The sequence below is a fragment of the Ictidomys tridecemlineatus genome, chromosome 13, assembly GCF_052094955.1.
Source record: "Ictidomys tridecemlineatus isolate mIctTri1 chromosome 13, mIctTri1.hap1, whole genome shotgun sequence".
NCBI lineage: Eukaryota > Metazoa > Chordata > Mammalia > Rodentia > Sciuridae > Ictidomys > Ictidomys tridecemlineatus.
The window spans coordinates 16,157,179-16,184,927 of NC_135489.1; the positions used below are offsets into that span (position 1 = coordinate 16,157,179).

The 27,749-nt window shown below is 40.4% G+C and overlaps 1 protein-coding gene across 19 annotated transcripts in view; it reads right to left on the bottom strand.

Moving 5' to 3' along the window:
* The window catches only part of Znf532 (zinc finger protein 532), a 106,929-nt gene that overhangs the window by 19,603 nt on the left and 59,577 nt on the right, over positions 1 to 27,749 (bottom strand). For 16 of the 19 annotated variants that reach the window (XM_040272537.2, XM_021724965.3, XM_078029949.1 and 13 more), the window contains 4 exons: positions 26,651 to 26,832; positions 21,916 to 22,092; positions 14,653 to 14,815; positions 10,499 to 10,780 (listed from right to left, as the gene is read on the bottom strand). The exons of 1 other annotated variant lie outside the window; for it this stretch is intronic. In XM_040272537.2, coding sequence (XP_040128471.2) covers positions 10,499 to 10,780; positions 14,653 to 14,815; positions 21,916 to 22,092; positions 26,651 to 26,832 — 804 coding nt within the window. The remainder of the gene's footprint in view (positions 1 to 10,498; positions 10,781 to 14,652; positions 14,816 to 21,915; positions 22,093 to 26,650; positions 26,833 to 27,749) is intronic. 2 more of the 19 variants (XM_078029951.1, XM_078029952.1) reach the window with 2 other exon arrangements.

Below are 27,749 nucleotides of genomic sequence, written 5' to 3' on the forward strand. Positions count from 1 at the left end.
CCAGTCCTCTGAGCTGTCAGCCTGAACCTGCCTCTGAGCTCTCAGCCTGAACCCAGTCCTGGAGGGTCCCTGAGCCTCGCTGCCCTGTCCGGTAACAGCATGTACCTCAGGGGCCTACTTCAAGGTCCAAAGGAGATAACAGATAATGCCACCCAGAAAAGTCCTTGATCTATTAGCCCCTGTCACCATCACCATCCCATCTTCAAATTTAGCCACAAGTTACCAAAATCAACAGTTAGATCTATGTTTCAATGGTCTTTGAACTAAAAAGTTTCAACATTATTTGACAAGTCATTTATGTCCGTACATTAAGTTTTTCATTAAGTCACAAAATAGGACTTGGATAAAACTAGATAAACTATACCATTATAATATCCAATAAAGTAAAAGCATACCTAATATATATAAATTACAATAATTAAATTTTATTACAACAATGAAATTATGAAATATATAAGAGGCAAGGTCTAAAAATATCTAAAATATGACAATAAAAAATACTGATGAAATACTAATTTTGGTGGCCATAAAGACAGCAGTGATGAACATTTCTAACACAAAGCATTAACAGATGAACTCTAATTTATGTTTTCTTAGTCCTTGGATTTCACATCTGATCCAAATGTAGAACCAAGTAAGAAGCCACACTTTTCCAACAACTGAACAGGAAACAGAATATTCAACTGCTTTTTCTTTTTGCAGTGCTGGGGATGAACCTGGGGCTTTGTGCATTTACACATGCTAGGCAGCACTCTACTAGTGGCTGTCAGCCTCCGAAGATGCAATTGATTTAAATACATCTCTCTGAAAACCTTGAGTGATCACAAATAAGCTCTGTACCAAAAAAAAAAAAAAAAAGATAAGAAAAATGATTTTCCACCTCTTGCTGGAGTAATATGATTTTGGCAGAAAGTAAATATCCCCGCAGCTAGAAGATGGCTTAAGAAGGATAAAAATCTCTCATCTTCCCACACTTAGATTAAATAAAAGATCTTTTAGTATTCAGAGTAACACACAACTCACGGCAACAGTAGGAACTATAATGGTTAAAAAAAATGAAAATGAAACCATCCGGCTAAACTATGCAAACTAGACGCTATTTTCATAACCTTAATTAACTGTCATCACCAGGGTAAAGGAGGAGGATAGAAACAAAAGGAAGGGATGATACTTTCAGTTTCACAAATTTCACAAAGACTGGGGGAGGAAATTATGCCCTCCAGATATACATGAGTAGGATCAAGGTGGAGTAGGGGGGTACTTTAAAAAAAATTATGTGCAAAAAATACTGTGTAAGTGCAAGACTCTGCAAAGCCCCACAGTCCACCTGACCCTGAGCAGGCTGCCCGAGCTGGGGAATTAACCCGGCCAACACCTGCGCATCAATGGCTCCATCAAGCTCCAGGGCTCCTGTTCATTCTCCCCTCTCCTTTTCTGCTACTGCCCTTTTCTTTAATGAACAGCAGGCATTCCAAATCCCCTGCACCTATAGGAAAAGCAGGAGGTAGGGTCTGTGGCTTTACCTTGAAGGGGTTACAAACTCTTTAGGAACAGAACACCAATACATCCTAAGACCAGGCATTAAATTATACCAAACAGACTGTGAGCTTAACTGCCCCTCTACTTTAATAAAGCTGAAATCTCCTACTTCTATAGAGTTGTCCCCTAAATTCACCACCAGAAGAGAACACTGGGTGGAGTCATGTGAACAATAGCACCTGGGATCAACCCTTCTCCAACATAAACCAGCAAAGGAACACAGCCAAGTCACACAAGAGAGGGCCACAGCAACATGCTTTATTGGCAGACCCCGGTGACAGTTTCCAGCCCTGGCTACACACTGGAATTAGCTTCACAAATGCTAGAGTGGGGCCCCAACAAGGCCAACTAACTGATGTGGAGAGCAGCTCCCCTGGGAGATCCTAGGGTGTGGCCCTGTGCTCCACACACCACCCTACAGCAGACAGTGACTTCTTCCTGGAAGTGGTTTCCCTCCAGAAATCAGATCAACTGTGCAAAGAAGTGCTTTTTATTGGCTTTGGTTAGTTCAAGGAATGACTTTGGGACAGTGACTGGTTTAAAACAGCCCTCTCCGATCTCCACCCAGTGTTCTCTCCCTCAGATTGGCTATGGCTCTACTCCATGTGCTACTGCATAGTAGGTGGTCTCACTTCATTCCTGTGTCAGAGACTGCAAGGCCACTTTGGCCCTGGGGTCCTTCCGGTTTTTGGTCACTTCCTGAATAATTCTAGTGACAGGTGGACATTTCACCCATCCTCGGCTCCAGTTGGCCTGTAATTACCCTGCGCCAGACCTCTGAAGACATATTTCAAAACTCCCTTTGACCCCGAGTTCTCCAGTCTTCCAGGCACTGTCTCCAGTCTCTCACCAACCTGGTCACCCTCCCCAAGGCCTAGTTTGTTGGCCTGCACCATCTTGGATTCAGTGGTTTATGCTACTTGTCATTCCTTCTCCCTCAAGGTACACAGAAGATTACACTCCTCAGTCCCCTTCAATTGGGCTCTCCTGTGATTCTTCTGGCTAATGACATGTGTGGCGCATCACATCAGAGTAAGAGAGGATGAGTATCAGGTATGGTTCTCCAGTGCCCATCTGCCAATTGGGTACCTATGTTCAAAGAGTGAGATTTAAAGAAATAGCCTTGACCACTGAGTTTCTGGTGGAAGAGCTGGCTCCCCCAGAGAAAAGCTCAAACCTCTGGCAACCCCAGCATGAGCAAACTTTTATTGTATAAATCAATGGGCTTCGGAGGATTATACTGCCACTTAGACTAAGCCAAGGGTTCTGAAAGTACAGTCCCAAGTGTAGCATCACACGTCACGTGGAACTCACAGGAAGGCAAATGGTTAGGTTCCAATCCAGACCTGCTGAATCACAAACTCTGGGGGTGGTGACAATCAGGAGTTTAACAAGCTCCAGGGGACTTGGAGGTATGTTCAAGTTCTGAGAAGCAACGACTAGGTGACAGTGCCAAATCAGGAAAGGGTACTGGCCTCCTGGATATGATGCCATCTCTGCAGCTGCAAAAAAGATGGGCAGTGTCGACAAGACACAAACAAAGACAAAATGTTTTCTCACATAACTTAGCTAAGTCACATCTACCCCACATGATATCTGTGTGCTTGGCTTTTCTTTAGTGAAAAGCTCTACATCAAATTAACAACTATCTTGCAAAATCCCTCCCAGCTCCATTCCCTATCACGTTGCTCATAGAAAGCTTAGGCAGAATCTGATCCCGGGTGGAAGCTCTCTCCAGCACAGCTTCCACGATCAGCTGTGGATTCAACACTCCATTCAGGCCCTTTTGCACTGTCCTAGGCAGACTAATATCCAGGAAGAAAGGCTGTTGAAAGTTTTGCTGACTCCAACTTTCTGGCTGTGGGGTCATTCTATCGACCACCTCTGAGAAGCAAATAAGATTAATGAGATGTTCTTAGTCTCCATCACATTCTTTTCCCCAGTGCTCAGGCAGGACCCAACTACTTTATAATCTGTGTCCCCCACAGTCAGGCAGACTTTGTACTCTTGTGAATCCACGGGGACTCCTCGTATTAGATGAGCAGACTATTCGGGTAGAACTCATGTTCCATGACATACCTATCTGCAAGCTCCTTTACCCCATGTGACAATGGAGAAGTGGACATCCTTACGCCAGCTAGACCACTTGACAGGGCCTTGGCTCTCTTTCTGGGCATCTGTTCCTTATGAACACTGGTTCCACATTTAAAGAAGCAAGTGGAGTTGTGCAGTTTTTCTGTCTCTTATCAACTGTGAATGTCACATCATTTCCCTCAATAACAGTCCATGTTTGTCCTGCCCCTTCAGTTCACAAAACATGTCCATCAAATATTCCTTCCAGCAGCTTATTCTAATCATAACTGAAAGCATCTGATAAGAGCCTACAAATTGCCAGATATATCACTCCTCACACTACATAACTGGGAAGTCACTTTGAGGCTTATTACCTTTTCCACCCACACGGTTTCCCCAGTTACAACTTCCCATGCTCAGCAGGGATCAAAATACAAATCTAGTCTCTTAAAATTGTGCTTGCTACCAGGAATGATAGTGTAACCCCAGTGTCTTGGGAAGCTGAGGCAGGAGGACCACAAGTTCAAGGCCAGCCTGGGTAATTTAGTGAGACTCTGTCTCAAAATAAAAAGGCCTGGGGTCACAGTCCAAAGGGACAACATCCCCTGGGTTCTATCCCTGCAAAAAGAACTAGATCTGCAAAAAAAAAGTTTACTGTCATTCTCAATTGAAGGATCTCTGGGCTCCCAAAAGAAATGGATGACTGTAGGGCTGGGGAAGGGAAAATAACAAATGAGCCATACACACACTGTGACACCAGAGAGCTGTCCTACAAAGGGGTTTGTCAAGAAGTCATGGGAGCTGCGGAAAGGAACACCCTCTGATCATTTCTGGGGCCATTTGAGCAAAACTATAAAGAACAAAAGCAATGGATTCTGTGTCACTGGGGAAAATAATTATTTATAAGTCTATACAGCTCTTAATAAAAACTGAGCTCATCCTTACAACAGAGTTTCAACAAATAAACACAGAAGCAGGGATGGAAGCAGAAAGTGACCAGGAGGCAAACCCCACAGTGGTCACTGTGGAGGGTGGATGTTCAAAGCAGCAGGTGAGAGGATGATGAGAAACCGTTATGTTCTGCAGAGTCTCAAAGTATCTCCCCACGCGGCACTTATTAATAGCAATTTTCAGTAAAGAAACCTGTTAGAAACCACCACTACCAAGTGTTCAGGAGCTGAGTCATGTAGTCACCAGGCACAGCTAGTCAGGTTGCACTGAGAAGGGACAGCACTATTTCTGTGATATCCCAACCAAAACAGACAGCCAGAACTAGTCACGAGAAACAGCAGACAAATCCAATGGCAGGGCATATATCCAATAACTATCATGCTCAAGCGCCCGCATTGTTGAGAGACAGGAAGAAAACTGTCATGGAGGAGACTCAGGAGACAGGCAGCTGAATGCAAAGCTGCATCTTAGGCTGGATCCCAGACAGGAAGAGGGACAACTGGTCAAAGTGGAATGAGGTCTTGAGTTTTGTTAATAGTACCTACTGATGTTCAGGGTAGCTGCTGCTCTATGTACAGAAGCCATTCACTATCTGCAATTTTTTCTGTGAGTCTAAAATCACCCCAAAATGAAAAGATTTAAAAATACATTTACATGTTGTGAATTTAGAAAGTCTAAACCATTTATCCTGAAGAGCTTCTTTCATGGAAAATTTGATTTTTTAAAATGTTAGCCTTTGGAGAGGAAATACATAGAGAAAGTGGCTACCTCCTAAGACATTTGATCTTGAGGTTTAAAGGACGCTTCTTGGTATTATTATTTCTACTCTAGAACTATGTAGAATGAAGCTGGACAGGTACTTTCTTATAAAGTCACTGCAGGTTATGGTGCCAGAACTCAAACCCACGTCTGTCCGGCTCCAGAACCCCAGACTGCTCCCAAGTTACAACACAAAACTGATCCACATCCACACGAGGAAGAACCTCAAAAGGTGGTAAGATTCCTCTGGTTGCACCTGAGCTCCATAATTCAGTGCATGCCACTCTGCTTTAGACTCTTCCGATGAACAAGCTTAGGAATAGTTTCTTCATGAATAGGGGTGGGGTGACCAGGCGGCGAATGAGAAAAGGACTAGAATTTTCAGATTTCACAAATACAAGTAATTTTTACTTTTTTATTTTACTACCAGCACCGATAATTGCAGAAAGTTTGATCTATCTATAAGAATGACTTCAGATATTATTTCTTCCGGAGGATCTTAATTTGAGGTTTCTGGAAAGGGTTAATGGTTTGGTGAGTTCATCAAGTTAATGACACAGATGAGCCCATTTTATGGCTGAGAGCAGAGATTTCAAATTTGAAAGAATTTCTGTAGTTAGTAAAATGATCAGATGTCTGAACCTAGCCCTCTGTTGGTGTGGGCATGGACTTGTGGCTCAAATAGAACCCCTTCTCATGGATGCCTGCGACAATCCACAGAAAACTGCTTTCCATGAGTCCCTCCAGCGGCTCTTTCAGCAAGCACAATGCTATAAGCCAGAGAGGGCATGGTAATAAAACAGACTCAGAGTCTGCCTGCCAGAGCTCATCACTGAAAAGAACACCTGAACCTGGCCACAACAACAGAGGATAACATCAGCTTCACCAAGTGATCCATCTTATTTATTAGTGGTGGTTTTAAGAAATTTCTGTAACCATAACTATTTTAAATGCTCATGTTTTATATTTTCTTTTTAAAATGCTAAAGTAATAATTCAGCAAGTTATAGGTTTTTAAAATTACACCTTTAGTAAATGTATCTGGCTTATTGTCAAAAGATGTGTTTTGACACGATATCATATTTCAACAAATTACTGGAAAAAATTTTGAACCACTGAAAGCGGAACCAGGTTAGTAGTTTAAAAATGCCTTAGAGATACAGAGAAGCTAGTCACTGAATATTTTTTAAAATATTAAAGACAAAGTTACAGAATATTTTCCTGTAATAAGTGAAGCTCTATACAAAATATCTTTTAGTAAAGATTTCTTGGTTGGGAACTGAGAAGAGGAAGATGGTCAAAAGCAACCAATGAAACCAAAAAGCCAATGAGAAGCAATGATTTGTCTTAACATAAAACTTTAACTTACACCAGTTGGGCTTAACCTTAAATCTTTTCTCCAAGCTATGCCCAAGTAATAATCATACTTCATAGTAGAAATAACAGCGTATTATGGTTAGCAGAAAATGTCTAGGTTATTCCAAATTATTCTATACACATATTTATTTTTAAGTCATTATTATGGTATTGAAATCAAGTACATCTTCACAGTTCATTGGTTCAGAACATTTTACATACTTACCCTGATATATAGTAATATTTTATCAGCTAATCCAATAAATATTATGAGCTCCTGAGACCTTCAGCCAAATAGAGTTTTCAATGTCCTACATGTGTACAGCATAGTTCATGTTTACATCTAACCTTAAAGGACTGGAGGATGCTCACCACCTGACATATATAGATCTTTCTAGGTCCCTACAACACTAGAAACTGGGAGGTCACTGAAGACCATGGAACTGCCATTCTAAAGAGGAAGGTAAGCCCAGGGATTAGATGTTTGCCAAATCAGAACACAATCTAGATACATTAATTTAAAAAAAATTTTTTTTTAACTTACTACAACTTAGGTGCTATCTAGCAACTGAAGAAAGGAGGGAAACACAAAGTCTAATGAGAGAAAGAAATAAGGGACGTGCTTTGTCCAGTCTGTTCTGATAATGGAAGTGCTGTCATGGAAATACTCAAGCAATTGGTTTCATTGGTTGCTTTTGACCATCTTCCTCTTCCCATTCAGTCTTGGGACCTGCGAGGAATTTCCAGCTGAGGTTGCGGTCCATACTGAGACCTAAAGGACTAAGAAGTTAGCCACCAGAGAGGTTTGATCTTTCAAATTAATGAAACATCACCCGAGAAGCTCTACAGGCCCATGAGCAAATGTTGCTAGAAACACTGAAGGCAGTTTGGGTAAGGGTGCACCATATGAAGACAGGGCTACAGGAGGGTGGAAAAATTAGACCTAGTACACCATGTTAGGAAGGCTAGACTCTTCTAGGGTGATGGCAGCACAACACTTTATGTAACAACATGACATAATCAGATCTGTACCTCAGAAAATACTCACTGCCTACAGTGACAGTAATAATCCAGGCAAGAACTGATAAAAGAGGTAGTGGCTATGAGAACAGATAAATGGCTGGAGAAAAGGGTACCTAAGAGATGGCTGGGAGCTTTGAAGAAAGGAGGAATCAATCACCAAACCAGTAAGACACAAGGCTCTTGTGAAAGCTGGGGGTAGATGAATAGGTGGGTTTTCTGTTGGAGAGCTTCCAGGTAGTTTCTGTGAGATATGCAAGAAGTTATAACACTTCCTAAGTGGTCAGATTTGAAAACTGGAATTCATGCAAGAAACCACGGCTGGAGACACAGATTTGGATGGTCAAGGTAGAGATGAAGCTGAATTTCCCAGAGGAGTTAAAAAGTTCCTAGGACAGAAGCGTGGTGGGTGTTCCAGCAACTGTGAGAAAACCCAAGAGAGTGGAATTCAATAAGGGCAGAAAATGAGTTTTTGAAAGAGCTGCCCATCATGTGAAACACAAGTCAACAGAAATAAGGACTGGAACGTGTCCAGTGGACTCGAGGAGGAGATCTGAGCAAGATGGGTTGGGCGACACGGTGGCGTTGACATACACAGGTGTGACGGCGCATTCTACAGAAAGGGAAGGAAGCTTGGCGCCTTGCAGGAGGTCTGAGACGGCACAGGCAACTGGGCACTTGGTGTTTAGAGGGAAGAGAGGGGTGTTCTGTCAGAAAGAAGAACTGGAGTAGACATGAGTGTGCTTGCAGGGGTTCTAGTTGGACACAGGGGTGCAGAACATGAGCCCTGGTGTGACACATGACACTCTGCGTTTGCACCCAAAGACAGACAGATCTCTCCTTCCCCCTCTACTGTCCCTTCGTTCTTTCAGGATTGGAACTGCAAATTAATGTGATGTTCCTCGTTCTGAAAGGCAGGCTCCCCAGCCCTCCGGAGGCCAACCCCACCTGTTCCCTTCTTCAGACCCGCACACCCAGCCCAAGTGCTCCCACGTGCTCCACGGAACATGCATACATGTGGGTACACCCCAGGCGAACTCCATGGTTTCAGCGAATGCCAACTTTCACCTCTCTTTTCCAGAGCCATCTCCTCATCTTATTTTCTAGATCTGGCAACTATTAGATGTGCAAGAGAAGGTTTCTTTGGTTTTGTTCTTGTTTTTGTTTTTAATAAAAAGAAAGAATTTGGAAATGTTACACACTTGACAGAACATGTACAAGCAGTGAAAGCACCGAACCACGAGTAAATATTAAGGTTGCTCCTGTTTTAACACTGATGAAATCCAACTTGGGCACCAAGTGAAGAAGATCTCCCTGAATCACCACAGCAGGCTCTAGAGAGTCACGGTGGGGCATTTACAGAGGGTGGGCAGGAACTGCTCCAAAAGAACCACCCAGTATGTACAATGAATGTGTAAGGTCCTACATTGGGGAAGCCTAAAATCAAGACAATTAAATAAGTGATGTGCCACTAAAGCCAAATATATGCTATAAGTAATATTTTTAATATGATAGAGCTACTGTAGTTAGAACACATACAATAAAAACACTTCTTTGCAATCTTCGATCACTGTGAGGTTCAATGGCATTATCCCACTTGAATGGTTAACAAGGTAACATGTTAGTTAACTTCCTTAGTAGCTCAAATAAATATAAATAAATTAGATCAATAAATGTAATTAACACATAATATAACAAACTTTAAGGAACCATTACAAATTAACTCCCATGTACTCTTGACATAGTATTGTTGTTCTACTGCTAAAGCAACTTTCTTTAAAAATATTATGTATCTGAACCCACTAACCAATTTTAGTGTCCCTAAAGATGGGATAAGATGGTATTTTGTTCCTTATGACATGATACAAAAAGAATACACCACCTATAACATATTCTTACCTAAAAACCTCAACCTGGATCTAATCATAATTCTCAGTTATGGGATAAAGAGGAACAAGTTAACCAGTGTAAAAAAGAAGTAATTACCCCAAACCAGTAATGTGAGGGATAATCTAAGGAACAAATAACCCAATTTTTCCAACAAGTCAATGGCACATTAAAAATAAAAATAAAGCAGAAGGATTGCTTAAAGATATTTAAATTATACAACAGCCAAATGCAATATGCAGAGTTTCTGGATCCTGACCAGACAATCAGAAAATGTGAGCACAGTCTACTATCAATATGTAAGTACAGTATTAGATGACACTGAAGATAACTGCTGATTTTCATTAGGTCTAACAAGGGATGTTTTAAAAATTTCTTATCAGTTGGAGATAAATACTAATCATTTAAAAAAAAAAAAAAAGAAAGAATGTGAGTATTGCGACTCCGATTTTTCAAGATTTTGAGTTGCAGGACTTCTCCTAGGAGTCAGGGATGAGGGTTTCTCTTCCCACTATAAAGGAAGAACCATGTCAAGTCACACGCACGCCACCAGCGGTTCTCAGCACGTCCACTGCCTGCCTTCCTCCTCTCCCTGGTCGGTCACAGAGCTGAGAGGTAAATCCAGATGCCTGTGACTCTGGTTTACCTGGTTCAGCTTCCTCAGCTGTAAACACGACGTAGTGCACAACTTACTCCTCGTCTTGGGGTGTGCAAGTGAAGGCAGTTAGCAAAAATCACAGAATGAGCCTGGGAGGATTTGAAAATGTCCATTTTACAGATAAAAGAACGGAGGCACAGAGACATGGAGTGATTTTCAAGGTCACGCTACAAATTGCTGACAGAGCCAAGCCAAGAACTGAGTCTTGGAAGGTCGCCAGCTCGCGCTCCTCCTTGCGCTCTTCCCTCTCACTGACCTTCCCATGTTCCTTCCTCACGTGGGAGATGTACACATCCCTCTGCGTGAACAGGCGGTCACACTCCCAGCACGTCCACCCGGGACTGGCCACTTTCTTGCTTTCCATTGACTTTTTCACAGGAGATGGAGATTTCTTTTCCGATTTCTCTTTCCCATTCATGGACTTGGTGTCCTCTTTGTTCTGGTTTGCTGAATTTTGAGTTGCAGGCTTAATGCTCAAAGGCAAGTTTATGCCCAAGTTTGGAGGCCCTTCAATGCTTTTCAATGTTCCATGCATAGACTGCATTATAAAAAGAAAAGAAATATCATCACAAATCACACTATCAAAGGAAAACATGAGTGTAGACTACTGCCAATGCTTTACGGACACTTCAGCGGGATTTTATATTAATTCAGAAATACCTCCTAATATATAAAGGAGCAAACCTGAGCTAAAAAGACACATTTTAAAAATGTTTATAAAGGAGCATTACCTTTTATGGTTATTGCAAGTTGTATATTTCTACTTCAAGGAATTTTTAAAAGTTTACATATCTGTGCTATTTTAAAACTCTTTAAAGATACACCTCTGAAATGAATCAAATTAATCCTGGTACTCTGTCCTCCCTCATGTTCCAGAGTAAGTCTTTCCTACCACAGACTATTCTACAGAGCATTTTACTTCCCTTTCTGCAGAAACGTTTCAACATGCTAATATACCAGGATGCATCCACAAGCTTCAGCTCAGCTTGAACCTACACCGGAGAGCTAAAGTTAATAGGAACCTTTCTCGTCTTTCCCGTTTTTCACATTCTTGAGATATTTGTAGGTTGGGTTTTTGCTGGGTTTTCGGGGTAATTTTTACCTCCCTACCTATCCTGATCCATCCCTTATTACTAATAGCACCCAGATTTGCAAACTGTACATGGTTGTGCTCAAAAAGCCTTTTGAAGTCACGTAGTTCATTAACATAATAGCAAAATAATCATCTTAACTCACAGGATTTCAAATGTGAGTTAGGTAAAATTAGTGCAATTTGATCTATAGACCAGCTCACTTTAGTTTTCGTGTCTGCTCTGAAGACATGGAGTCCAGAGAGAAAAGGAAACAAATCTGAATCTCAGATACAATCTCTTCAGGAGGACTTCCTCTTCCCATCAGGACTTGGGCAAGCACCTTTCCACTCCTGAACATACCCAGGGAACACGCCCAGGTCTCTTGGTTACAGAGATTGGCGGTGTGGAAGTGCTCCATGCTCCTCAGCAAGTGTGCATTGAAGACGCCATTCCTTCTGCCTGCTCCAGCACACTCTCAAGGGCAGGTCTTCTCTAAATAGCACCAAGAAGTGGCCTCCTTTATCTAGCACCATCTTTCCCCAGGAGGAAAAGGGGTTCTACTGACTTCCTCATCAGCAGAGGTTACAAGGTTTACTCCCCAACAGACACCAGTCTAAGGGTGGCAGAGAAGGTCTACACAAAGCCCTCCTGCTGCTTCCCACCATGTGAGCAGAAGGTTTGTGTATCTGAATGGCTGTTTTCAAATCAGATGCTGATTTTTTACCTTTCTTAAGCATTTTAAACCCAAAGAAACAAAACTCAAAACCTTCTAAAAAAGGTTTTCCTGAGTTCTTAGTCAAATACATTTTTACTAACTGAAAAGCTAAAGAGAGGGTAAAGTAATAAAATAACATCAAAACCAAAATGTCTTTTTTTTTTTTTTAAACAATACTGGGGTTTGAACCTAGGAGTGCTCTGCCATTGAACTACACCCCTGAACCTTTTTATTTTGAGACAATCTAATTAAATTGCTGAGGCTGGCCTCAAATTTGCGTTCCTCTTGCCTCAGCCTGCCTCGTAACTGGGATTATAGAAATGTACCACCACACCCAGCGCAAATGTCTTTTTTTAATAAAAGAAATTCACCTTGGGATTGGGGTGTTGTTCAGTGGTAGAGCATTTGCCTAGTATGTGCAAGGTCCTGGATTTGATCTCCAGGACAAGAAAAGAAAAGAAAAGAAAAGAAAAGAAAAGAAAAGAAAAGAAAAGAAAAGAAAAGAAAAGAAAAGAAAAGAAAAGAAAAGAAAAGAAAAGAAAAGAAAGAAAAAAAGAACTATAATTTAATTCTTTTAGAATTGATTTTTTCTTTGCTCTTATAACAAAAAAATAACTTGAATAACTAACAAATGTAAATGTCAACATGAAGTACAGGGGACCTACAAAGTCAATGAATCTATATTTGTTAGAACAAAGAAATAATAAACAGGGTGCAGTGGCACATGTCTGTAATCCCAGCTGGGGGGGGGGGGGGCAGGAGGATGACAAGTGTGAGGCCAGCCTGGACAACTTAGCAAGACCCTGTGTCAAAATAAAATATAAAAGGTGCTGGGAATGTAGCTCTGTAGCAGAGTACTCCTGGATTTAATCAAAGAGGGAAAAAAGGAAAGGCAGGAAGAAATGAAGGGAGGGAGGGAGGGAACAAACAGGGTCAAGTTGGGCAAATAAAGAGTCACCTATAAATTAGTGTGTGGAATGTCCCCATCCACTTCTTCATTCCTTCCTCACAGACACCAGGTAAAGTAATGAATGACACAGCAAAACCTAGACACGTCATCTTAAAAAGCAGGGCACCCCTACAACTTTATCTTTACCCCAAACATATACATGCAGAACATTTTAAGATGCACTGAATATACTTGAAAACATCAGTGAACATTCCCACTGGCTTCGTTTCATGCAAGCTTGTTAAGGTTTAGATTTTTTAAAAAAAATCCTGTCCTTGTGGCCATAGGCCTTTACCACCCCTCTCAGTCTCTACTCCTTGGAACCTCATCCACCTCCAAACCTTCTATTAACACAAGGAAGACCGTAACCAAAAAGCCCACAGCCCCACCTGCAGATGCAAAGACCGTCCCAGACGATGAGAAAACTCCTTGGAGGCAACGTGTCTCCTCTTTTTCTCTTTCTTTTCTTTCTTTGATTGGTCTCATACATGGTTTGTTAAAATATTTTGTTCTAATTTCAATGACCCTATGTTTTTATCAGTAGCTTCTATTTTCCTGTCTTTGTTAGTATTTATTGTTGGAACATTCTTTTATAATGGGCAAAATATCTTAAAAAGATTTTATTGGACTCCCACATACTTCTCGTGCATTTTACCCACAACAGTAAAACCGCCACAACTGCAGGAGCAGTCTCTCCAAGACACTGCGTGGAATGCTGGTAGAAGTTGACTCTGTATAAACTCACACACAATCAAGACGGGGATCTGCAAGGACTCGCAGTCCATTCACTGAACTGATACAAGACTAGAATAACTTAGAGACTTTATTTACTCTCTAACTGACTTTTTATTTTTGAAATTTAAAAAGAAAAAACTAAAAGAAAAGAAAATGAGTTTATGATGGCATTGGATAGTGCCACTGGGTAGCACTTCCTAGGTGTACACGGAGTGAGCTGCCACCCACCATGGTGACGGCCAAGCAATGAAGGTGAAGCACAGCCTCAGAGACTTAGAAGGCTGAAAACAGACCTCAGTGCCCTTTTGGGAAACAGAGAGCAGATAATCCAACAGAATATTTATTTACTTCATTAGTTGAACTCCTAATAGGTGCCAGGTACCTGCTACATCCTGAACATTTAAGAGTCAATTCACATGCAATTTTTATTTGGGGGTGGTGGTAGAGGGGTGGAGAGGACAAAGAGACCAAAGAACATCAAATAGGAAGCAAACTTCTTAAATGCTTAAAACTTGAGCACTTAAACAATTTCAAGGGGAAACATTCATTTATCTAAATATACCAATATTTGAATGAATTGATATAATTCATCAGAGCCCCTATTTCTAAATCTCATACAACACAGAGATCTCAAAACCGTAAACTTCACAGTCATCATTTTAGAGACATAAAGAGGAAACCTAATACTTTATCATTCTTATTATTCTTTTAAAATCAGGGCACATTTGCTCCTTTTCATGATTTTTATGGCGGGCAGATCAGGACTCAGTGAAGTGGACCCACGATGACGGCATGTAGGTTACTCATGACAATGACCAGCATCCATCCCTTCCCTGGACAGTGTGGCATGCTTTACAGCAATCTGCAGCTCAGCTGGGGCTGATGACCAAAGTAAGAATCTGCAATTCACTTAGAGGAGAGGAGAGATGCTCACACACCTTGATATGATCCATCATAAGTTGCTTCTGTGCATATAAAAGAGAACAGTCTGGACACTTGAAAACAGACACCTTCTGGTTTTCAATGTGCTGGTCAAAGTGGCGGTACAGCAAGGTTTGCAGGGTGAACACAGTGTCGCACATGGAACACTTATAGATTATTCTAAAATAGAAGAAGCGCAGCAAAATAAGGTCAGTCAACCTCATCGCTCAAGTCAAAGGAGCTGCTACTTGACATCTGAAGAACTCAGGAGGCAGAAGCACACATACAAACACAATTAAAAGAACATTTTAGCTTTGAAACAAACTTTCAAGACAACTGGCATCACTCAATCAGAGATCTTAACATTTGAGTAAAGATGTATTTGCTACATTTGTTTATAAGTGTAAATTAGTGGCTACTTTACTACTCACAAATCTACAGCTGACATGCAAAAAAGCATTCTTTTTTCTTTTCTTTTTTTAAGGTACTTTTTAGTATCAGACAGGGCAATACAGCTCAAAGGTAGTACCCTGGCTTGGAAAACAGTCTGATTAAGAGTTAAGCAGCCCACTCAATTCTAATGCCAGAATGAATTGTTACTTGTTACAAGTTTTTAAGTCAGCAGTAATTTTACACTTAAGTGTGAACATTTCTATACCAGTTCTTAACAAAGGAAACCCTATGCCAGTAAACAACTATACACTGAGACAAGAAGACAAAAAAGGAAACCCAGGGCTGGGCATGTAGCTCTGTGGTAGGGCACTTGTCTAGCATGCATGAGGACCTGGCTTCTGCAAATAAAGAAAAAAAGAAAAGAAAACCCATACCACAAGAAAGTTCAGTGTTTCTTGTGCTTTAAATGCCGTGGGTACTCCCTTGGCCACTGCAACCATTTCCACATCTGTCACATTACACCCAGTTCATGCAGCAGACTGAGTCTTCTGCACAGAATCCTTTCTACCTGTCCACATGCTTCACTCAAACTTGGGCAAGACAGGCCACCCCATCTTCCACCTCAACTGACCAGGAACTCCAGCCACAGTAGATCATCCCTTCTGGGTGACTGCTGTGGATCATCCCAGCCCTCAGAGGAGGCCCTGTGGGAATCTGCTTGTCTTCCAAAGAATGTGCGAACAGGGTACAAAAAAATCTAGGGAGCAGCTTGGGAAAATGTCAGAGGAAAACTGGTGAACATAAAGGCCAGGGAGGAGCGAGGAGCAAGGCCAAGGCCAAGGCCGCTGCAGAGCTAGAGGAAGTAATGCCCCCTAAGGCCACTCAGAGTCCATCTTAACACAATGCTTCTCAAGATAGCTTCACACTTCACTGTGCAGTGTGCTGCCAAAACAATTGCAGATTTTACTTTTTTCTACACAAGATTTAAAAATTTAATTGGAGTGGCATATGCTTTTTCCAAAACATCCTGCCTGATGTTTTCCCTTCCACCTCTGACTGGGGGTGGGGGGTGAAGACCAGAAGAGACCAGAGGATTTGCAAGACCTTAAATACAGCCCAATAATGGTCCCTATGATGCAACTGTCACAAGTGTGACGAGAATTATCTCTTTACTGATGGAATCACTCAGGACTGTGACAGCCCCAATGTTCAATGAGGTAAGTGCTTAAATGCAACAACTACATGGAGATCTTTTTGTAATATGTCAAAATACATTCTGTCATGTATAATGAAAAATAATAAAACTTTTTAAAAAGATATCACATACATATACCAATGATATAGAGAGATTTTCACAAAAAGTAAAATAAAAAACACTAGATAACAAGACAGTTATATGATCACATTTTTTTAAAGGTGTAGAAAATAGAAGGCATATAATTATCATCATCTCTGTTGGGTGACAGCATATTTGTTCTTTTTACCGTTCTGCTTTGCTTGTTCATATCCCCCCCCCGCCCACCCCCCCGTAATTAAGATATAACCATTAAAAGAAGAAGAGCTTCAAGAAAAGAACGAAAACTTATCAGCTGGACTGAGAATTTTCTCAGGATTCTATTCTCCCATTTTCAGAAATAACTGCTTCATGAAAAGCAGCACCGCTCTCAGGTTACTCGGTCCACTTTCCTTTGGGGAGGGTTGGTCTGTTCAGTTGTTGTCTCATACTTACTAACAAGGAAAGTATAAAATGAGGTCATTCACTTAGCATATTTCTGAGTCACCTGAGGATCAAGTGGTCAGGATGGTACTGGAATACCTCCCACAAAATACTACAGAGCACAGAGAGAGATGTGGTGACATGACAGTGGAGGGGCCGGGAGACGGGGAAGGCCACATCACCACTAAGGAGCAGGACAGGTGAACGTGGCCTGCGCAGGCGAACACAGAATCCCTTCTGAAGCATTCCTGCAAGAGTGCACGTCCTGGGCCAGCTGTGAGAAAACAGCCAAGGGCCGGCAGGTCATCCCCAGGACGACAGGCAGGACTGTGATCCCTTTTGGATGGCCATGGCATGGGGCCAGTAGGAGGGTATCTGAGTAACTATTCCAGATGGAGGCCGGGGAAGAAACAGGACAACTAAATCCAAAGGGCGTACCCAGATTAGGATCTTGGACAAGAAAAGAAAAATACACTGACGGCCATCTAAGAACTGGAAGACACTGTAATCAACACCTGCTTCCTGAGAGCGGCTTGTGAAAAGGGCTGACATGAGTGTCCTTTCCAGGGGGGAATAGAACACAAAGAAGCATTTAGGTCATGATGCCCAACCTCCTAAACATGAGGGGTGACAGGATACGAGAACAATGGGAAGGACCAAATACTGTAAATGAAAACAACCAAGGAACCTGGGTGAAGGGGACGCATAAGTTCTAGTAAATTCTCCCCGCGCTGTTGCAGGACTGAAACTATTACCAACTGCTGCTAACATTTAGAAAAATAAATAAAGGTACCACAAAGCTCACAGGCATGATTTTTAGGGATGGACCATAAAGATGGAGCCAACTTTCCAACAATAACCAAGAAGCCCCAGGGAGACAGTGTGCCAGGCAAGGGTGGGAGAGGCTTTCAGACAGGGAAGGTCTCCTTGGTGCTAAGGGAACTCTGCACCTGCGCAGCATGAGGGGACAGAGAGAATCCTGGTGTGACGGGTCCCCAGAGTGAAAGGGAGGGTGCTACTGAGTTGTGAAGAGCTTGGGAAGCCAACCGTAAAATTAATCTCGAGTGTAAGCCATGCAAATGGCAGGATTAACTATACCATAACACAGAGGGGAGGAAAGGGGAGAAGAGGAGAGAAGAAAGGGAGGCAGGGAGAGAAAAAGAAAAGAACAGAAAGCTAAACCCAAATGTTCTCATTCAGGTCAAATTTACAATAGCCCAAACTCCCCGGAACACTGTGTTACACTTGAACTAGGTGTAAAGACATAAATGCATAAAGGACTCTAAGCCTTGAAAATGTTGCCATAAACCCCACATTACCATTGACTGATCCCACCAATGGGAAGTGCACATCACACACCTGACCCCCATACCCAGGCTAGGTGGATTTACACTCATGCCAGTTCCCAGTTGGCATGCTGACACTTAGATAGTTTGCTTCATGTTAAATAAACCCAGGGCCATGGTTCAAATTCAGCTGTTTCTGAGACCTGCAGAGTCCTTTACCATGCTGATATCCTAACCTGACTTGTCTTTATGTCTTAGGAACTTGGTAAAAATTCTGTTTCTTATATAATTCTAAACTTTGGAGTTCTCGTTTCTCCACTGATATACATTTAGAAATAGCAAATAAAAGGAAAGCACAGTAGAAGAAACTGCAGTTAATCAGATGTCAAGGAAAAATTAAAAGACAAAATTTTATCCCTACAAAATACAGAGGTCAACACTGAAAATGCATCTTGAATAATCCAGAGAAGATTAAGGGGTGTCCAAAGGTTCCTTTTAGAAAACAGAGACATATGCCTGCCCATAAACTAAAAAGCAAGAAGCAACAGGCTTCCAGCAGTCCTGGCACTCAGTGAACACTGTGTAAGTGTGGTGAGGTCAAAGTCCTCCTGCAGGAAGGGGATGGAGGGGAAGGAAGGGGGCATGGGGTTAGAAAGACAGTGGAATGTGATGGTTATCACAACCCTAAGTACATGTATGAAGCCACAAAGAATGTGACTCTACTTTGTGTACAACCCGAGATAAAAAAAAAAATTGTGCTCTATGCATGTAATATGTATTTTAAGGCATTCTGTTGTTATATATAACAAATTAAATTTAAAAAATAAATAAAAATAAAAATGAAATCCTAAATTGTGCTTTTCAAATTGAGGTGCTAGGGTTGCAGGCTTTTATGGTGTATTTTCAAATACTCATGTATTCACTAAATATAGTAGGAATTATTTCAGAACTAATCATTAAGAAATAGTGCAAATTGTGTGTCATTTGCATAACCACCTGTCAACCAAACACTGCTGGAAGATTTCAGGCTCAAATTTCCTTTGGAGTAGGGACTACTTACTCATTTTGAACTTAATGCCAAAATAAAGCTTTTGGGTCAAATGTAGGCCAAGCAACTGCAGGATGAGAAGTTTCACGGTGGTTGGAACTGGAGCAGATGGCAAGGGAAGCACTGTCTCAGGCTCTGGTCACACAGGCCCACAAGCCCCTCGGAGCTACATCAGCAGCACCCTTTGCTATAGACAGGCTGCAAGCAAAGACAACACAGCCCAGCCCAGCCACACATCAAACTAATACTAACTTACACTTCATTGGTGTGTGAGTTTTGTTTGCCATTTCATCTGCAAATTTGTTTTAGTTTTATAGTTTAAACCACAATAGTTTATAACCAATTTTAGGCCTATACTTATGAAAGTATCATGGTAGTAAATCTATTTAAGAAAATATGGGAATAATTTCTTCCTAAGTAATACAGTAGCCTCTTCTCTTTACCCACCAGGTACAATGTTCCAAGATGCCTGGTAGATGCCTGAAAGCCTCAGGTAGTACCAAGCCCTATAGTTTATTGCTTTTCTCTCTTAACAGTGCTTATCACACATTGTGGCTATAACGTTTGATGGACAACAGCAAAACCAGCACTAACACGTTTTTCCTTCATAATTTCACAAACAGAAGATTTGTTCTCATGGTAGACCTTAGCAACCTCAACTTAAGATTTTTATTTTCTTTCCCTATTAAGGTCAAAAACTTTCACCCCTTTTTATTTAAAGGTAGCACTTTATGGCTTTTCTTTGGCATATCTGAATTGCCAGTATCACTATATCTGGGCTTTAGGTCCATTATTAAGAAAAACAAAGGTTACCTGGCCACAAAGGTTACCTAACTGTGGTGTGCCTTCCACCAAAGTCCATCTACTAACCAAGCTTGTCACCAGTGACAAACAGGCCAGCAGCATACACGGTGTGGACACACTGAATAAAAGGATGATTTGTGTCCTGACAAAGCAGGATGGTGGGAGAGTCTTTATAAATTGTTTATTTCTAGAATTTCCATTTAATATTTTTAGACCATGGCTGATACTAAGACCAAAGAAAATAAAATGGCAGATGCAGGAAGTAGAGTGACTACTGTACTAAAATTTGAGAAATACTATTTTAGCTTATTTTAATATCTGCTGCCCTGTATTTTCAGGTTAAAACTACTGTGCCAGATTTCAAACAAAGTTTAATTTATTTGAACAGAGAATCAAATAACTATATTCATGTGAGAAAAAGGTTGCATTAATGCCCAGAAATTTTATTTTTATCAACACCGAAGATGCTAACATTCACTAATCCCCATCTTCATAGTCAACATTTCAACGTGCACACAGATCCTCGAATTTGCAACTGATTTCACTGAGAATCAATATAGAAAAGATCAAAGTAAAAGTCTTATTAGTATAAAATCATATTTTAACATTTTTTTAGCAAACAGTTATCTCTAAGTATTCAATAACATTTTCCCAAAACTAAATACTATAATAAAAACTAGATATAATAGTGAGAGAAAAAAATACAGATATTATATCACATACCTGCATTTTCTCCACAATAATTCCTTGATAAGCAGTTATGGGCAAAAATACACCAATGGGGGTGGGGTGTAGCTCAATGGTAGAGCATTTGCCAAGCATGTGTGAGGCACTGAGTTCAATTCTCAGCATCAAATACATACAAATAAATAAATAAAATAAAATAAAATAAAGGTTCATTAACAACTATTAAAATATTAAAAATATTAAAATATTTTTTTAAAAAAATTATTTGAACAGCAAATCCAGCCTCATGTAATTAGCAAACTCTACATTGCAAATGAATTCAGGAATAAAACGAACACAACCAGAAACATATAATCTAGTGCCGTGTCCACAAGGGGCAGAGCCATGCAGGAAGGAACAAATGCTTAGAGCCTATTGCAATCGCCACACAGGACCCATGAGTTACATTTTTTTTTTAATATTTATTTTTTAGTTTTCAGCGGACACAACATCTTTGTTTGTATGTGGTGCTGAGGATCGAACCCGGGCGTTACCGCTTGAGCCACATCCCCAACCCATTTTTTTTGTTGTTTTAATTCTTATATATTGCTGAGGCTTAGAACCCAGCCTCATACATGTTGGGCAAGCTCTCTACCACTGAGCTATAACCACAGCTCCAAGCTACACATTTTTCAGATATATCATCTCATCTTCTTCTACAGACCCTGGGATGTAAGCATTACCCCCACTTTAGAGGAGAGAAAATAACTATCAAGACAAGTAAGCAACAGTCAAAAGCTATGCAGCCGGCCCATGGTAGAATTCCTTCTCTCCTGTGGGCAGGAGGCCCCCACTGCTGAAGGCCACTCCACTATTACTCCTCAAAGCAACAATCAGTAAAATGAAGATTGAGGTGAAGGCAAAAACAAACTTTATTTCTACTCATCAAGGACTTATGCTGGCTCTGGAATTAAGTTCAGCAACCAATGTCTTCTGTTGACTTCATTTTATAAACATTATTGGGAAAAGTGTATCCTATAAAAACTATGTAAAATTTTAAAGTGGAGAGGTTGGTGGTGTTGTTACTATTTTCCTAGAAGTTGAAATCATCTTAAAAATAAAATAAGTATTTGCTTGTTCAGCAAAAATTTGTGAAAGAACATGAATAGTAAGTGACATTTTTGGACAAGAACTTTACCTGGAAAAAACAGAAAGTTTTGGGTGAGCTATGATTTGTATTCATAGAGCATCAAAATCGGCATTGCTGAATAAATGTTTATATCTTAAATGTCATTGAGAGAACAATCACCTCCTCTAAATGACTATTTCAGCATCGGAGTAAACATGAGAAGTCAGCGTGACTTACTTTGGTTCTCCTATCTTGATGCCAGGATGCTGTGTATAGGAGTGGGAATGTGTACTCGGGGCAGACTTAAACGCCATTGGGCAGATAGGGCACTTGTAGAAGACTTCACAGTGAGAGCCTTGAATGTGAGACTTCAGTGCAGCCACATCAGAGTACACAACATTGCAATGTACACATCTGTCAGAAAAACAACACAGTCGTTAGCACAGAGCACTAAACACACGTGACTTTGCTGTTGAAGAACTGGGTAAAAGGAACCTATTTTATGGCCCCTTTGGGTTTCCAATGGCTTTTTGGAAGTATTTTGCTTTTCTCTGTTTTCACCAGATTAAACTTATTTCTACATGATTAAGAGGGAAGATCATGAAAAAAAAAAAGGAAGAAACTCAAGTTTTTTGAGCATCTTTACAATTTCCAGAAATGATGTCCCTACTCCAGACTATTTTGAGACTAACAGACTATGACAACCAGGTCAAGACCCAGGAACACAGCAAGACGCCATAACTCCTGCCTTTGAGGAGGACTTCCAAGGCACCAGGGACTAGGGTTTCCCATCCTTCCCAATATCTAGTGGAAGATACCTCCACAGTCTAAACTGCATACCTTAACAGAGGCCAGAGGCGACAATGAACACTGGTCCCAAAGCCATAGGCCACTGTCTCCCAGTGCACACTGTATAGTTAATGGATGGTCACCCATAGGGTTACCATAGGGTGGAGGTTAACCGCCTAGAATTTCTGTCTCCTGAAAATAAATAAGCACACCTGCATTTGTTATTAAAATTACATGAATTATAAGCTTCTGAAAAATCAGCATTTCTTAAAAAAAATGCCTCCAAGATAATCTCCTTATTTGTTTGTTTATTTACTTATTTATTTATTTTGGGGGTAGTGAGAAGTGAACTCAGGGGCACTCTACCAGAGCTATATCCCAGGTCCTTTATTGTGAGACAGTGTCTCATTAAATTGTGCAGGCGGCCTTTGAACTTGCAATCTTCCCACCTAAGCCTCCCAAAGTAGACGGTTTTATAGACACACAACAACTGTGCCTGGCTTTACTTCTTGAATTTCTAAATAACTTGACAACTAGCTCATTCCCTGCTCAATTTAACCCCACAGAAACAAACTATAAAATTAAGAAACATTTCTCCCTTACCTCATCTTTTTCACACAAGGACTCTCAACAACACTTACAACTCCTCCCACATGATGGCAGAGTCTTCTTTGTTCATAACTGGAAACCAGTTAAGAGTGGTCTCGCTGTAGACCCTTAGGAATCTCCAAAGATATACCTCAAATGCAACTGAACATGTGTTCCTGGACATGTGTACATGAGTCACCTGGGGGGAGGAAGGCTCAGATAGGGCCCACCATCCAAGAAGCAGTGCCCAGGGACTTCTAATAAACTAAGACATCTCTATTCTTAGAAGCTCCCTTCCAAATCGAGGAAAATGCTTCTAAAGTCACACAGACGTGGCATGGTGTGAATTATACGTGTTCAATAAATCATGCCATATTGGTTTTACAAGAATTTTTTTAAGTTGTAATTAATGCATTAGCATTTTCAATGTCTTAAGGCATAATGTTCAGCAACACAGGCACTAAAAACATTACTAACAACAGGAGAATAGAATGAAATCTTCGCTATGCTATCTACTGGAACTGTAATCTTAAGCAAAAGAGGAGTCACCCAACATACTCAAATTCTTTTGGGTTAACTTACTGTGTTATCTTGAATAGGTTAATGTTCCTCTGTGGGCCAGTTGCTCATGTGTTAAATGACAAGCATTGGAATATATCAGTCTTACTTCTTACCCACTCTAGAAGTCTATGATCCCAAGGAAAGGGGGAGACTGTCAAACAGGAAGATGGGTTACTAATGAAAACCAAGACTACACTATGCCATAAACCTCAAGTAAAGATCTTCCCATCAGATGTAGGAAGGTGGTGTTCAAAATGCACCAAGGAAAGACAAAAAGGAGCAAAGATAAAAGCTTAATCCCATGAAGTCAGTGGGACTAGAAGGTTTAATTTATAGAAAGTATGAAGAAGTTAAATATCTAAACTACAGCTGGCATTTTTCGAGACAGGAGAAAGTGGCAATGACTCAGTCCAAAAAGTATTATAGAGGTGAAGGGGAAGTCCTCCTTAAGAAAAGAAAGCAGGGCATGTTTAAAGTCCTAAGAAAGGACAATGCCGTAAAGCCTCTGCCCAGAGAGGACAGAGAGGTTCAGGGCAACCGAAATCAATAGGGAATGCAAATGAGACAGGCTAAAAGAAACAGAATTTAAAGGGCTCATAGTTTTACAACGTTACTGAAAACCCTATCTATTGAGAAATGTTTGTATACCCGACGTCTTTTATATGCTGGGTACCAATCAAGGTTCTTTATTTTTTGAATATTTTTTAAATGTTTATAGTATGTAATCCTATAATAATCCCCTTGTAAGATGTAGAGCCAATATTTTGGGAGGCAGAAAAATACTTGACTTTTATCCATATTCAATATTTATCAAGTTACCAGGAGCCTGGGTGACCCCTCAGTATTCAGGAGATGCAACATGAGCAAGAAGAAAGAGAGTGAGGCTGGGGGTGCCCGCAGGCCTTCATCCAGGGAGGAAAAAACAAAACAAAGGAAGGCCTGGGAACCACCTGAGTGGCTTCTCTGGCTACAGATAACAAGCTGAAAACAATTAGCCATGAGCCAAAAAGGAGAGAGAGGCACAGCAGGGCCAAACCAGGCAAACATCAGAATGGACCATATGTACAACAGCAAGAAAGAAATAAACACAAATTAAACTTCAAAATAAACAAACAGAATATTTTTACAGTTCACAAATCCTCAAGTCCAGGGTAGAGGAAAGGTCATCTATACTTAACACAAAACTTTTTAACAAAAATTGGAACTCTGTTATTCAAAGCACCACATTTAAGCAACTCTAAAGATGGGGCAAAAGCAAAGCTGGATGTCTTTTCCAAAACAAGTGACTGCTTTCAGGCTGCATGAGGAGCATTTTAACTTACAAAACATACAAGAAGCAGCTCCTTCCTTGTCCGCTCCACCTAGGTTTGCTTTCATCATATCAGAGGAAGAAGGGAAAAGTTTGAGAGGAGTCTAGACGAGAGAATCAACAGCACCCGTAGAAGTGGCGGGGAACTTTCTACTCTACATGCAGGGTCCACTAAGAGTTTCAAAACATGATGATAAGGACAAAGGGTAAGCCTGCGTGGACTTGTGGAAACAGGGACCTGAGTATCTTATTTAGCTCTATAAAATCCAGAGCCACTAAAGGAAGGTACTCCCTCAGTTTGTTCTCTGCAGCACAGAGAGAATACATGAATTTGTATACCATCAGTTATGGACAAAACTGATACAAAAAAGCCCCCCTGGTTTCTTGATTTCTACACCAAAAATTTCCTAACAGGATAGATCCAATCAATAAAATATTTGTGCACTGGGCTAGGGATGTGGCTCAAGTGGTAGTGCGCTCGCCTGGCATGCGTGCAGCCCGGGTTCGATCCTCAGCACCACATACCAACAAAGATGTTGTGTCTGGCGAGAACTGAAAAATAAATATTAAAAAATTCTCTCTCTCTCTCTCTCTCTCTCTCTCTCTCTCTCTCTCTCTCTCTCTCTCTCTCTCTCTCTCCTCTCTCTTTAAAAAAATAAAAAATAAAAAAATAAAATAAAATATTTGTGCACTAAAAATTTGAAGGTATGAGCTGAAAATGGAAAGCCAGCCTCATATTTTAATATTAGAAAATATGGGGAAAGCCACCCAGAAACCAATGATACCAAAACCCACGTTTAAATAAAGTAAAATCATACAATCATACCAACTAGACCTTGTTTCTATAAAATACAATTGGATTACAACTAAAAAAAAAAAAAAAAAAAACCTACCGCATATTAACAGTCCATTATTAAAGCTACCAAATAACCAATGTTAAGATAAACATACAATACAGTAATACCTCTATTAACAAAGACACTTATCAATGACAAGTTCACTTGGGAAATTTTAATCAAATCGAAATAAAATATAGCACATGAATGCATTTTAGAAGGTCATGAAGTAGAGAATAAAGTACCTCATCACTCAACACTATCTAAACTAGCCTTGAATTTGCCAGATGTTATAAAATACACATCTGGGAATCTTCAGAGACAGTGAAAGGGACCATAGTTATGATACATAAAAGAGACAAAGGGAAAACCTAGACTCAGGTAAAAGAGAAGGAAGGGAAGAGAAGGTCATTTGAAATGGAAATCCCTTCCAAAAAGAGCAATGTTAGAAAAGAACGTACACCAGATCCCTCAATGTGGATAAAGTAACCAACCATCATACCATTTCTATCTTCACTAGCAAAGCAGAAGTGTTTAGAGGTGCAGAAATGCATATTTTTGCAGGGGTTAAAATGTGGGGAATGTGACAATGAAAGTATGTTTAAAGGGTGCAGAAAGTCAATCAAAGCCAAACCTCCATACGTGTGCATTTTGGCTACAAGACGTGCACTTTGGCTACAAGACAGGCCCTCTTCCTCAGCTTTGTGTGGAGCAGAAGGGCCAATGTTGAAAGGATTTAAACAGACCAACTCTACTACAAACCAACTAGGACCTGTTAATCGAGGTATCACCACACCACTCTGAGAACTGTGAGCTCAGACCACTCAAACAGCAGTGTAGTTATAAGTGTACGAGCTGAACTTTACACATAAGTGAACAATATACTAACCGAAAACCAACTCTCCGCGTGTAGTGCAGACAGTTCTTGGTGACGTGGGTCTGGAAGTGCACCGACCTGCAGATGGCCCCACACTCAGGGCAGGTGTAGGGAGATTTGTGCTGATGGATTCTCTGGTGTGATGCGTAACTGCACTGGTTAGGAAGCAGCATCTGGCAGATAGTGCAAGTCTTCTAAATAAACCAAAGGGGGAAACAGGGTTGGTCCTGCTAAGTTTCTTCTAATAGGCAAAGAACCTTGGTTAAACCTCACAGTAATTACACTTCTCTCATTTCAAACACTATTGCAATTGATTCTAAGCCAAAGGGAAATGCAATGGAAAATTCTTTACCCTGTAAAAGAAAAATAATCTCTACTATGCAGTCAGGTTTGTCTCAAAATAGGAGTTCCAATTTTATTATTTTTAATTTGTTTAGCGTGAAGAAAAGTTATTAGGAAAGCTGTTCCTGTGAATTATGTTAGCAATTCAACTTTCATGTAAAATAATAAGTTCATGGGTATGTGTATCTTGACGGTAGTCACAGTTTCCATAGTTCATAAATTTTCTTCAAAATTACAAAAATTAAACAGAGGCTAATCCAGTTTCTTTTTTTCTCCCCGTCACTTCAGTTATTTAAAATCTGAAATACAGGAATGCAAAAGGATGGCCATTAGTTTTCTATTTGCACTTAAATTCGTCTTAAATGGATGAACTGGCCATAATATGATTTATAATTAAAACCAATAAACTCAAGCCTCAACATGAGTTTAGACATTAAATTGAAATTTTATAGCTTAAGATCTGATTACATATAAAATAAAATGAAAACTGAAATCCTTTTTGAAAAAGGTTTTATCATTAACTATCCATGAAAAACCAAAATCACTATTTTTCTTCCCTTTATATGTAAGTACCAAACATAGTCTATTTTAAATACATAAAGGAAAAAACCTTAAAATGTAAACTAAAGACTTATTACTTCCACCCTAAAAATACACCCAGCATAGCATATGAGATAAAATGTGCTTGAATACCTTTAAACATTCATGCAAAAACAAATATCTACTATCTTCTAAAATACACAACTTGTATTAAAGTCAAAGTCTCAAA